This window comes from Kogia breviceps, chromosome 13 (assembly GCF_026419965.1).
Source record: "Kogia breviceps isolate mKogBre1 chromosome 13, mKogBre1 haplotype 1, whole genome shotgun sequence".
NCBI classification, from domain to species: domain Eukaryota; kingdom Metazoa; phylum Chordata; class Mammalia; order Artiodactyla; family Physeteridae; genus Kogia; species Kogia breviceps.
In genome coordinates, this window is record NC_081322.1 from 89,993,704 (window position 1) to 90,007,272 (window position 13,569).

The window sequence follows — 13,569 nt, forward strand, 5'->3', positions numbered from 1 at the left end:
GGTTGTCGGTGATGTTATTGGCTAATGTGACCGGATTTTAAGACATGGCCACTTTCCTCTTTCAGAACTCAGGACACGCCTGGGCCTGACCTAATACTGCCTGCAAGCATTGAATTCAGGGAAAGTTGTGAGTAATTTCAGATTCCATTGGTAGTAAATTACTCCTTGTTCCATTTTTCTCCATCTGATTTTCATGGGATTTTTTTTTTTTTTTCTTCTTCTTCTTCTTTGCAATCTTTTCACAGCTGAAGATTCATTTTTATCCGCCATTATAAATTACACTAATAGCTCTACAGTCCATTTTAAGTTGTCACCTACATACGTGTTATATATGGCGTGTCGGTATGTATTGTCCAGCCAGTACAGACCCGATGTCAGTCCCGCAGAACGGACACACAAAGTGATTGCCATTGTCAACAAGATGGTGAGCATGATGGAAGGGGTCATTCAGGTAAGCGCCAGCCTGCAAAGCCGTGCCGGTTCAATGACCGCGTTTATAATTTTTAAATCAATTAAGTTAGTTTTTTTTAACATTTCAGATTTGTTTACATGTTTGACTTAAGAATTTTTTCTAAAATGAAAGTTACATAAGTAGGATTAGAAATTGTGTAGCTTTAAAAGTTGAAAAGAAATGTAAACTTCTGTTTCTTCCCTACCTACAAAATTTAAAATAAGGGAAGAGGAACTGTACATGGTAACATAATGATCATGAAAAAAGACCCTTGAAAGTACACTAGTTGTGAGAAGGCATTGAGAATTTAAAAAATAATAATAAATTACTGAGGTGAAATTCACGTAACATAAAAGGAAGCATTTTGAAGTGAGTAGTTGGGCAGCATCAGTACGTACACAGTGTCGTGCAGCCTCCTGAACTTGGTTCCATAGCTTTTCCATCACTCCAGACAGACCCCTCACCCACCGGGCACTTTCTCTCCATTACCCGCCCCGTCAGTCCCTGACCCCTTCTTAGAATTTTTCAATGGTAATGAAAAAGGACTTGTTCTTTTATAATGAGCGCACTAGGATGTTGGTAGTTAGCATCTGGGTTTTTTGATAGCACGTGTGTAGGTATAATGGACATCGTGACATTTCTCACTTACGATGAAAATCAGATTCAAGTTCTTTCATAAACCAGTTTTTAAATTTTCAGGAAATAAGGATATTCTCTTGGCAGAGTGGTTTGTTTCCTTTAGTACTGTCTTGTCTATAGTTGATAAAATTGGCATAATAGTTTTCCGAACTTTTAAATAACTTGGAGATTTAAAGTCCTTAAAAGTAAATTTACAGATTTTTTTTAAAGTGTTCCTGAATCACTTGTTAACACTATTTATTATTCAGCTGTGAAACTCTAGGTACATAATGTTACATAACATGGCTAGATGGTTTGATTGTTTTTCTCCTGTCAGGATACTTTTCAAACTAGAAAAGACTAGTTTGAGGCAAACTAGTCATTTAATTCCCTCAGAACTGTTTTAAAAGGCCAGGCGTTTCCAAGAAAGGTTCCTTTTATGTGTGAGTGGTTAGCCTATGAATTTGAGGAGGTTATGAGTCTTCTACCCAAGTGAGGAAACAGATAAAAAGGAAAGTCATTTTATTTGGATACCATTTTGTTACTCTCTTATTATTTTATAGACAGATGTGGATTTCCTTTCCAGTTGTCATTCAAAGCCATTGTCTGTCTTCCATCACGCTTGGATTTCAAATTATCAAACTCCCATCAGCAAACTACTTTTGATGGACTTTTCTTAACTAGGCAGTGAAATCACCATTATCTGGACAAGCCTTTCAGACTTTAGATTTAGGTTCAGTATGTGATTGGAGATCTAAAAATCTTCAATATTTAGTTTGAAGATCTAAAAATCTTCCATTTTTAGAGAGAAATTATGGAATAATTAAAATTCTTTCATTTGTAAAAACCTTCGAAAAACAAGGTATTCCTTTCTAGTATAGAAATAATACATTTTTAATACATTTTTAAGTTCTCAGCTCTTACTGTTTCTGCTGGTCTTTCTTGTCTCTTCATTCTTATTAACTGATCCAGGAGAATAGACTCTCAAGTTGTGTACGTTTAAATCGTCTCAAACACGCAACGCTGTTAAGAGATGTTAAGAAGTCCTTTTCTTTGTAAATCTTTTAAAGAGATCAGAGTATTCATTTGTTTATTGTAACATCTGCTCTGTAGATAAACTCTAGGAATTCCCTTCATTATTGTGCCAATTTTAAGAACATGAAACTAATCGTTTATGCCCTAGACTTCCAAAGCTGCCTCAGAACCGTAAATGAGTGTGTAACGTGGGAATAGCGTAACCAAATGTCGTGCCCTCATGTCGTGCCTTCGTGTTAGCGTTTTGATTTTTTTTTTAACTATCATGATTGTTTACAAGTTTCTTTCTCTCGTTCTGCTTGGTTTCCCCGCGTCTGTTTTTCTCCAGGAAGTAGACCAGGTTGATCAGGTAGGACATACTGCTGGGAGCCGGTCCTGGCTGTGTTGGCTTAGCTGAGTTTCTCATGCTGCTTCCATGTCAAAGTACAACAACAACTGGACCGAGGCTCATAACACTCATTTGGCAGCTGGAACATGCAGTACTAAAACCCTTTTTTGACTGTGCAACCTTTACCAGCATTTCATAACTTTTGCTTAATGCACTTCAGTGTGGATATGAAATGACCAAAGTTCTGTTTCTTCTCTTTATTGTTTATCCTTGGTTCCTATTCTTTGGATCTCATCTGAGGTTGCCTGGCCTGCACATGTGGTCGGGAGATGACGCGATAGATCAGTACTTGATACCGAGTTGCTTGGTGTCCAAGCCAGTGACTTTGAGTATCAGGGTGGCTGTTGGGTAACCACGGATACATGTGTGTATACTTCACAGATTACCAGATAGTGCACAATCTCCAATTTGGTGTTGTATTATTTGATACCTCCTTTCCCCCACTGATTCCATAAATTGTAGCTCACTAGATCCGTGTCTATACATGAATCCTAAGAAGTTGCAGTGGGTTTTTACTTTCCATTGCTATGCATGTACCCAAATTCCTCTGCAAGTATCTGGTATCTGTGGTAAATAGCTTGGTGAAAATGGGAAGGTACTGGTCTATCTTCAGCAGCTTTTCAAGAGCATTCCTTTTTATTTTTATTGTTGTTGTTTGTCCTGTGGTTGCTGATGGAAACGTGTTCTGTCTACAGAAACAGAAGAATATTGCAGGGGCACTTGCTTTCTGGATGGCAAATGCATCTGAGCTTCTCAACTTCATAAAGCAGGACCGAGATCTTAGTCGAATCACGTTGGACGCTCAGGATGTTCTAGCTCACTTGGTTCAAATGGCCTTTAAGTAAGAACGTGTGTTTGGAGACGATACTCTTCTGTGAAGATTTAAATCATGTTTTCTGGTTAAATTTTCAAAACTAATTTTAAGGGTTTTTATTTACCCTAATTGAAGATGGATATCAAGAAGCATAAATGACTATACACAGAATGTGTTGATTTAATAAATTTAATTCAATTACCTATGTTCCAAGAATCCTGAGAGTAGAACTATTACGTATATTTTTTATATGGAAGATATTTCTGAACAGTACGAATTGTTTCACTTGTGATCTTATGTCCCATAATAGCAGGGCGTCATTCTGAGGTTATTAAAGTTGTGTATGTATTTTCAGATACCTGGTTCACTGTCTTCAGTCGGAACTGAATAACTACATGCCGGCCTTTCTGGACGACCCCGAAGAGAACAGTCTGCAAAGACCAAAAATAGGTTGGGGTTCTCTTCTCCTCCCCCGTCCCCTCCTTCCCTCCTTCTCCTGCTTGTTTAGCTGCATTTTCGTATTTGCTCTATGTGAGAGGGAGGTATTATGAAAATAAATGAGACACCCTATGGGTTTGGCATATTCTTTAAATCATAAGTTGTAATCACCACGTGTCTTGTTTAAGAAGAGTCCTCATGATGTCGCATCATGTTGGTGCGACATCAGACTTTCCCAGAAGTCTGTCTGGGTGAGCTTAAGTAGATACACAGTTCATACCGCTACGTATTGGTAGCGCGAGACCACGTCGCCGCTTCCTGTTGGAATGAGGTTGCTGTTCTAAAGAGGTTGAACAGGCGTCATCGCGCCTTTACCGCTAATTCCGGAGCCCTCTCGGTGACGTGGTGCCGTCTCTCTGCACAGACGACGTGCTGCACACGCTCACGGGGGCCATGTCGCTGCTGCGCCGCTGCCGGGTCAACGCCGCGCTGACCATCCAGCTCTTCTCCCAGCTCTTCCACTTCATCAACATGTGGCTGTTCAACAGGCTGGTGACCGACCCCGAGTCGGGGCTGTGCTCCCACTACTGGGGCGCCATCATCCGCCAGCAGCTCGGGCATGTGGAGGCCTGGGCGGAGAAGCAGGGCTTGGAGCTGGCAGCCGACTGTCACCTCAGCAGGATCGTGCAGGTGGGTGGTCCCAGACCCGCTTCCCCGCTCCGTGGGCGCTGTCGTACACGTCTCTGGTTCTGTCACGGGGGGAACGTGGGCTCTGCAGAACTCACCCAGCACCCGCCTTTTGGGGTTTTTCACTCGTACAGATAGTGAAGCGGTGGTTTATTAGTTTGCCTGGGTTGCTTGGACAAAGTACGACAGATTTGGTGGCTTAAACAGCAGAAATTTATTGTCTCTGGAGGCCAGAAGTCTGAGATCAAGGTCAGGGCACGTTGGTTCCCGCAAGGGAGAATCCGCTCCAGGCCTCCGTAGGCTCTCCTGGCTGTGGGCAGTCTTTGGTGTCCCCGGGCTTGTGGACACACCACCCCTCCCCGTCTCTGCCTTTGTCTTCCTGGACGCACATCTGTGTCCAAATGTCCGCCTTTTGTAAAGTCGCCAGACCTACTGACCTGATTTAACTTGATTCTTTCCGTCAGGATCGTGTCTCCAAATAAGGTCACACTCTGGGGTGAGCAGGGTTAGGACTTGCCCATGTGAGTTTTGGAGGACATAGTGCAGCCTGTAACAGGTGGTACTCAGTAGAATAAATACCTTAAAGGGTTTTTTAAATTGGGAATAGTAAGGTATATTTCATAAAGCTCCATACTGAAAGATAAATTCCAATCTGAAAATGGACGATGATTGCCTCTTTAAGAATACAAAGCCAGGGGCTTCCCTGGTGGCGCAGTGGTTGAGAATCCGCCTGCCGATGCAGGGGACACGGGTTCGTGCCCCGGTCCGGGAAGATCCCACATGCCGCGGAGTGGCTGGGCCCGTGAGCCATGGCCACTGAGCCTGTGCTTCCGGAGCCTGTGCTTCCGGAGCCTGCGCTCCGCAACGGGAGAGGCCACAGCAGTGTGAGGCCCGCATACTGGAAAAAAAAAAGAGAGAGAATACAAAGCCAGATAACCGCAGAGCAAAAACCTATAGCAGATACACAGATAAAGAGAAAGGAATCTAAGCACACCGCTCCAGAAAATCCTCAGATCACCAGGAACACAGCCAGAGAAGAAGAAAGGGACAAAGGAGTACAGAGGAGCCGTGTCCTGATGGCTTAGCCAGCTCTAGGGATTTCCTAGGTATTCAGAGACTCGGAACTGGCATTTTGCAGTTAGGGAAATGAGTATCTAGAGTCTCATACCCTAGGACATTTTTTTAGTATTATTACAGTGTATAATTTTGTATTTTTTTCTCAGTCTCTTAAAAAGATTTAGTCTCGAAAGAGGTTTCTGCCCTCTTACTTTGATTGAATCAGCGAGTTATTAAAAAGGTCATTACAGGGACTTCCCTGGTGGTCCAGTGGAAAAGAATCCACCTTACAGTGCAGGGGACATGGGTTCGATCCCTGGTCTGGGAACTGGGGTCCCGCATGCCGCGGGGCAACTAAGTCTGCGCGCCACAACTGCTGAGCTCGTGCGCCTCAGCTAGAGAGCCCGCGTGCCGCAAACTACAGAGCCCACGCACCACAACTAGAGAGAAGCCTGCCCGCCACAATGGAAGATCCCACGCGCCTCAACGAAGATCCCACATGCAGCAACTAAGGCCCAACGCAGCCAAAAATAAACAAACAAATAAATAATAAATCTTTTAAAAAAGAAGTCATTACAATGGTATTTTACTCAGACCTTAGTAATTGGTGATCTTAATGGTTAAATAAATTTTTAAGTTTCTAAGAAGTTTAAAATGCTCTCTGAACATAAATTATTGAGTCTCATTATAAATATATATTTTAATAAAACAAAGAGTTCATCTAAAAACCTTTACGATGCTTTGAGTTCAGTTTGACATATATAGGTAACGTTAATGGAACTGTATTTTCTTAAAAACACCCTGCATTTCAAAATCAAATTAGCAAGTTATCGCAGTTTTACAAATGTTATGTGAAGGGGAATATTTATGAATTACTTTTAAATCATGATATTTCATGTTGCTTATTCTAAACTAGGCAACCACTCTGCTCACGATGGATAAGTACGCACCCGATGACATCCCAAATATAAACAGTACCTGCTTCAAGTTAAATTCACTGCAACTTCAAGCCTTACTTCAGAATTACCACTGTGCACCTGATGAGCCTTTTGTCCCTACAGTAAGTGACAGCACCACACTCCCACTCCATGCGGGCTGTGTCTGCACAGGGAAGTGTGGAGAAAAAGGAAAATTTATGTAATCAGTTCCCTTATTTCTTTAGTAAATAAGATAATTCGCTTGGTCATCTCGCGCGGTCACTTTTGCTATTGATGTCTGTGTGAGTTAGGGGTCGGTGCAAGAAGTAGAAACTACATAAGCATGTTAAGTAGGAAGGGATTTAATTCGGGGAATGAGGCAGTTGGAAAATGGTTGGAAAGCCAGGGCAGGGAGTGAGGAAGTGGCCCTGACATCTGAGTTCTCGGGCACGGCGCTGTGACCGAGACCCTGAGTTGCCATCCTTGTGTTCACGCAGCAACGGCTGCAGGGCCTCCCCAACCTGTGCAGAGGTGTCTGTCTGCCTGGTGAAACCCAGGTTCTTGTCCAGAACAGTGCCTGCTATTTGGGGATGCCTCCTAGAAGGGGCGGAGGGTGAGAGACACAGAAAACCGTTTGTGCTGCAGCTCTTCGTAGAGAGGCGCGCTGCATGTGCTCAGCGCCACCGTTAGCCTCAGCTGGGCACAGGCGCCCCGAGAATTCGGTAGAGAGGTAACCTAATTGGATGGATGCGTTGATCTCCGGAGTGGCGTCGATGCCTGCAGAAGGCAGGTGCAGAATCGCCCAAACCTGGACACCACTACCTGTCCCCAAGTGGACGGAGTCGCAGTCCGGTAGAGGAGCCCAACGTGGCTGCGCAGCGACACAGGGAGTCAGATGCCGGCTCTACACCCTGCGCTTCCCTTTGTACGGACTTGCGGACACGGGGGGTGGGGCGCGGGTTAGAAGCCTGGGTGGCCGAGACCTTGGCGATGGAGGACAGGGCAGTGAGGGCGGCTTCGCGGTGGGTGTGGTTCGGTCCCCCACGCGGGCTGGTTGGCGGGGGTGGGGAGTTCGCGTGCTCAGCTGTACAGTTAGGATTCGTGAACTGTCCTGTGTGTACGCTATCTCACTAATGGAAAGTTTTTAAACAAGAACCACCCATAAACCCATAGTAAGGCAATAACCTCTGCGTAAGCTGGGAATAGATATTTTTGTCCTGATTTTTTTTTTTTTACATTTAACATTGTTTGAGCTTTTTCCGATGTCGTTAAGTATAAAAATAAGGTTATTAGCAACTGGACGTTAAAAATTGTGCATGGGCTTCCCCGGTGGCGCAGTGGTTGAGAGTCCGCCTGCCGATGCGGGGGACGCGGGTTCGTGCCCCGATCCGGGAAGATCCCACATGCCGCGGAGCGGCTGGGCCCGTGAGCCGTGGCCGCTGGGCCTGCGCGTCCGGAGCCTGTGCCCCGTGACGGGAGAGGCCACAGCAGTGAGAAAAAAGATTTTAAAAAATTGTGCAAGGAAAGAATTATTTTTGAGAAGGGAAAAAGACTTTTCTTGTGATTGAAGAATTTCTTTTTAAAACTACAGATCTTCTGAAATTAATAATTAATATGGTAGCTGATTATATTAAGAGTATGTGCTGTGCTAGTGTTTTGTTTCTTCACAGACTGCTTTGAACTGCTGGTAGATTTGTTCTCCCTGCGTGTGTGCCTGTAGCCACGCTACGTGTGGTTAAACGTTTTTCTGACAGCTGCGGGTCCGCTGCGCCCGTCACCGAGCGTGTTCTTAGCTCTGTGTCTGTTCTCCAACCAGGACCTGATGGAGCACGTGGTGGCTGTGGCAGAGAACACAGCCGACGAGCTGGCACGCAGTGACGGGCGGGAGGTGCAGCTGGAGGAGGACCCCGACCTGCAGCTGCCGTTCCTTCTGCCCGAGGACGGCTACTCCTGCGACGTCGTCAGAAACATCCCGAACGGCTTACAGGAGTTTCTGGACCCTTTGTGCCAGAGAGGTGGGTGGCGGTGCCCACACCTGGCATCGAGCTGGCCCGCGTGCAGGCGAGCCTTGCACTCGTGTGTCGGTGTGTGTCAGCCCACCCGTGTTGTGTGCGCCCTGTGTGCTTCTGGAAAAGCTGGGGGTCCGGCGGCTTGGAAGGGAGCGTCCCGTGGGGACATGGGGTCAGGGGCGTGCTGCCCACGGGGCCCTGGGTGTTGCCCCGGCTGCCCGGGAGCACTTCTCTGCTCGCCTGGTGTCGCGGTTACAGCAGGCGGGACCTTGGCTGCTCCTCCCTTCTGGGTTCCCTGTGAACCTGGGAGCTCCATCTGTCCTAAACCAAAACCGCAAGTTTTGTTGGTGCCCCCAGAGCAGAGCAGTCAAGAGCAGCACCAGCCTTAGAACCAGACGGCCTGAGCTCTGACCCCACTGTCACCTTTGACCTCCCCTGTGCAGTGGGCGTGTCGACGGTGGCGGGCCCCCCCCCCCCCCACGGGGCTGTCTTGAGGATCGAGCAGCTTGCTGAGTGTGGAGCCCCCGGCACTGTGGCAGGGGACGAGCCCGTGCACGTCACGATATGCCAGGCTCGCACATGCGTGTGTGCCGACGCACAGGCACGGCGCGGCTCGTTTCCCGCTGCTACTCTGTGCCCTCTGTCCACTCTCTCGTTGATGTGTACCGAGGAAGACACAGGCTGACCTCGGAGGCGTCGCGGGTCTGGTTCCAGGCCACGGCGATGAAGAGGATGCCGCAGGAAATCAAGGCGCGTGAAGCTCTGGTTCCCGGTGCACGTGCGGAAGTTCCGTTCACACGGTGCCGAAATCCGTCCGTTAGGCGTGCAGAAGCATTACATCTGAAAAGCAATGGACATGCCTTCAGTAACAAAGTACTTTATCGCTGAGAAATGCTGATCAGCGCCCAAGCCTTCAGCAAGTCTCAGTCATCACAGATCGATCGCAGGTCACCGTAACACACATGATGATAATGGAAAAGTTTGAAAGAGTGCAAGAATTACCAGAATGTGACACACAGACATGAAGTGAGCAAATGCTGTGGGGAAAGCGGCGTCGATAGCCTTGCTTGATGCAGGGCTGCCACAGACCTTTCCATCTGTAGGGGAAACAATCTCTGCAAAGCGCAACAAAACGAGGTCTGCCTGTACCACAGTTATACCTGAACCACGATCTTTTAAATTAGACCAGGTTTCACTTCTAGTCGGCTGTTTTTGTGTAATGTGGAGCTCGGATGAGTAGCAAGAGATGCAAAATTTAGGAGTTAACTTTTCTATCATTTTTTTTTTTTTGCTTAAATTAAGGTCTGTAGATATATAAATATATAAACTTAGTGTGATTTTTAACTTCAGTGAGTGTTTCACTCACCACAATAGGTCTTTACATCTTCAAAGGTTTTGATCGTTTTAAAAAATTCATTTTATGAAGGCTGCTGCTTGTAACGAAATGTGTTTGTACAGCAGCTGGCGGATGTGCCCGGAGCACTGACTGAGCTCATGGTGCTGTCCTGGGAGAAGCACAGGCAGGGTGGGATATGGTTCTTAAAGCATCGGTGTGTGTGCAGGGTGGAGGGGCAGGCGCAGTGGTGGGCCGGCGGAGTCCTCAGTTCAGCCCAGACTCCGGGACGAGCGGGCCGGAAGGAAGGGGTGCGGGCTGCGGGCACGTCTGAGAGAGCTTCAGTCGGGTGGCGGGGGTCCCTGAGCTGTGGTGGCCCGAGCGAGGGGCCTGGGAGGGAAGTGGTGGCCGGGGCAGCCGCTTTGGGGTGTCCTCCCTGCTCCTGTGGGCTCCCCGACACTCACGCAGCAGCCCTGCGCCTTCACAGCCGGGCTGGTTCCTGCTCTCCTGCTCCGAACGTTCCCGTCACCTCCCGTTGGGCGAGGCCCCGTCTCCTGCCGGTCCTGGCCCCCCCACCTGCAAACACACGAGCCGTGTTCCTGGTACTAGGCCGTGCGCGGTGCGCGGTGCGTCCATGTGGCCGCTGCCCGCGTCTGCCGCTCCTCCCCGCTCTCTGGCTCCCGGCAGGGCCCTGTCTGCTGAAACTCCAGCCGGCACCCCTTGGTCTGCGGGCGCAGCCTCTCCCTCGCACTGCTGCCGCCTTCCCCAGCCGTGGCTCTTCCCTCCTTCGGTGATACTCGGTGCCAGCGAGCGAGCCGAGCCCTCTGTGTGCGTCCGTCCCCGTGTTGGAGCGCGGGTCCCGCGGGACAGGCCGGCGGTCGCCCCTGCTCTCCGCCTGCTCAGTGCCAGGCAGGGGGCCGTCGGGGCCACGTGCTGGCGGAGCTGCTCTTCGGGGCCTTGTGACTAAGACTGCGGAGGCTGACTCAGCAGCCCCCGTCGGACGCGCTAGGCGTGCCGGGTGCCCGGCTGCCGGCTCCACAGTAGGTGCTGCGGAGAAAGTCTCTGCCGGCCTGGGGGCAGTGCCATCCTGACCGGACGATGCCATTTCCCCCGTGACTTGCCCTGAGGCTTTCCTGAATGATTCGCTGTAGGGCGTGTGTGGTATTTCCTCACCATCTAGGCAGCCCCTCGCTGTTTTCATACATCTCAGATGATAAGGTAGCCAAGTACAAAGCTGCTTTTAAATAACACTTACAGAGAACTGGGTGTTTTCTGCTATGACGTCAGTGGTTTTAATTTTTCATGCTCAATTTTTTGTAAGCCGAAGAAAGCACTGCTGTGTGCTCTCCATTTATGTTCCTTTGGCTTTTTCGTTTAATACGATTCCATGAGAGAAGCTATAAAACCAGCACAGACTCATAGCTGACCTGAGATGCGTTCCCGATGCCGAGAAAGTAAACCATCTGTGTGCACGTGGTCCTGACGTCGTGCAAACCTGATGTTTAAAAAGTTAGAAAATGACAACTGCTGACGTTTCAAAACCGTGAGAATTATGATTCCCTAAAACATGGGAAAGAGAAGTAAACTGTAGGTAATATTTCAATGAAACTGGATTGAAACAGTGATATTTTTTTTTCGAAAAAAAAGGACTACAACTAAGTAAAAATAACTTGTACCCATATTTTAATTGAGTATATTTGTGATGTCTTCTTTTCCCTCTACCACAAACAACCTCATAACTGTCCAGAGTTAACAGCCCGAGTGATCCTTGCCGGTGGAACACTAGTGTGGATGCGGGGGCCAGCGGGGGCCAGCCAGGACCCCCCCCCCGGCACCCCGGTCATCGGGACCAGGGCGTGTCTGGCAAGCAGTGTGCTCGCTGTAATTGTCAGCTGCTGCTAATGAGAACGCTCTGGAGAAGAGAAGAGTTGCGCAGGGCCTGGGTGACCTGACTGTGTCACGGAATCTCTGAGGAACTCTGTAAGATCTGACAAATGAGGAATGACATAGGCTTAGTTTTGTAAAGGTGTCGTTTGTCCCTGATGAAAATGTCAGAGATATTCTTTAAAACAGTATAAAATGCTTCTAAATTTCATTTGGAAGAAATTTAAGTGCGTGTGACTTGTCAGAAAATTTGGGCAAAGAGTGATGAGGAGGCCAGTCCTACCCCGGAGTTGCTGGACGAGTGGAACAAATGGTTTGCCTCAGCGTGGGAGCCTGTGCGCGCGTCTGTGCTGGTGCCGTTCTCTGGCCCCTCTTTCCTTTCCTGTGTTAGAGGTTCTCAGTGTGACTGTGGAGCTCTCAGTTGAGCAGAGCAGACCAACCTGCAGGGAAGCGATTTCCACGCACTTCTGTAATTTTTCACTTGGTGTAAAAGGGAAAAGTCTTTGGAGTAAAGAAGAGGGGAGACCGATTTCGCTTCTCTGCTTGGTGTTGAAATTCCATTGGACCAAAGCAGATACGCAATCTTAAATGATAATTCAGTTTTCAGAGAGAGTAAACGTGATTAAGGGAAATAAACGTTGTCATCAGGTGGTACGCAGTTGCTGCTTTCTGTTGCTTCCCTTGTTGAAGATTGTGGGTCTTGACGTGGTGTGCTTTTCATTCTTAACAGTTCGCCTATTTTCTCCGCAGGATTTTGCAGGTTAATTCCTCACCCACGTTCACCAGGCACTTGGACAATATATTTCGAAGGTGCAGATTATGAGAATCACCTTATGCGGGAGAACACAGAACTGGCAAGTATTGTGAGAATGACAGATGGACAAGAAAAAGAAACGTGTTCCTTACGGCTTGAAACTATTTTATTTTCAGGCCACGTCTATGTCGTTTTGTCCATAAACAAATGGTACTTCTAAAAATAAAGGGCACTTACACCCACAGTTACAGCGACCTTAATACCTATTTTAAAAATATATTAATATGGTAGTCTTAATGGGTTTTTTTAGAAAATTTTTCTTTGGTAGAAGTATTTTCTTTTTTCTAGTCAGCTCTATGTTGTCTTAAATGTGTGCCGAATCATTTACTAATATTTTGTATCTTTCTGAAAGAGCCGTCATCCCAGCATGCCCTAGCCTCATAGATTTTAGGGAAAATTCTGCCTTGCTTCCCACAGAGAGTCTTAAACAAGAAAGGGTGCTTTTCCGTGTCTTAGAAAGTGATGCCAGGCCAGAGTTGTCCTATGCTACGTACACTAGCAAGTCATTCCAGGAAAAATACAAACAAATGAAATTTTTCCTTCTGGAACTTTTTTCATTCCATTCCATTCACCTTAAACATTACCTTAAATGTAATTGCCTCTTAAGCCACGTAAGGGTTCAGGGGAGCCCAGCAGAGCGACCCCACGTTGGTCACAGTGACTGTGGGCGGGGTCGGTGTGTCACGTGCGATGGATGTGGCAGAGTCAGTCCCCTGGCCCGGATACCAGTGTGCCCGGGCCGAGGTTCGGGGGTGCTCGTCTATGAAAAACAGCCACAGGTCTTCGGAAGCTTTAGAAACTTCCCTGTGGTGTCCTGACTTATACCATTGTGCCTAGTACTTACCTAATCTCGAAGAAAACAGGACTGTGTAAGGAGAAAACACTTAACGTAAGGTGAACAGTGTGATGTGTGTTTTGTATATTAAATTCAAAGTAATTATTTTTGCTTAGTAGCAAACTTCATAGATTTGAGCATCTCCAAAAATTGAATTAGTTGGTGATTGCCGTTACACCAAATAGATCAAATTTAACTACTGATACAGTGAATGTGCCGCTAATAATACTCTTTATTAGCTGTTGTTTTGCTAATAGCAAGTAACAGCAGCAATTTCTAATTCCCAGATT

The 13,569-nt window shown here is 47.2% G+C and overlaps 1 protein-coding gene across 12 annotated transcripts in view; it reads left to right on the top strand.

Annotated features, from left to right (window-relative positions):
- Positions 1-13,569, top strand: part of AFDN (afadin, adherens junction formation factor) — a 135,974-nt gene that overhangs the window by 84,899 nt on the left and 37,506 nt on the right. For 9 of the 12 annotated variants that reach the window (XM_067011144.1, XM_067011148.1, XM_067011150.1 and 6 more), the window contains exons 13-20: positions 66-127; positions 246-451; positions 3,188-3,333; positions 3,662-3,756; positions 4,169-4,434; positions 6,404-6,547; positions 8,221-8,419; positions 12,381-12,484. In XM_067011144.1, the coding sequence (XP_066867245.1) occupies positions 66-127; positions 246-451; positions 3,188-3,333; positions 3,662-3,756; positions 4,169-4,434; positions 6,404-6,547; positions 8,221-8,419; positions 12,381-12,484 (1,222 nt within the window). Of the gene's footprint in view, positions 1-65; positions 128-245; positions 452-2,432; positions 2,454-3,187; positions 3,334-3,661; positions 3,757-4,168; positions 4,435-6,403; positions 6,548-8,220; positions 8,420-12,380; positions 12,485-13,569 lie in introns of all 12 variants that reach the window. The other 3 variants (XM_067011143.1, XM_059082995.2, XM_059082996.2) reach the window with 1 other exon arrangement.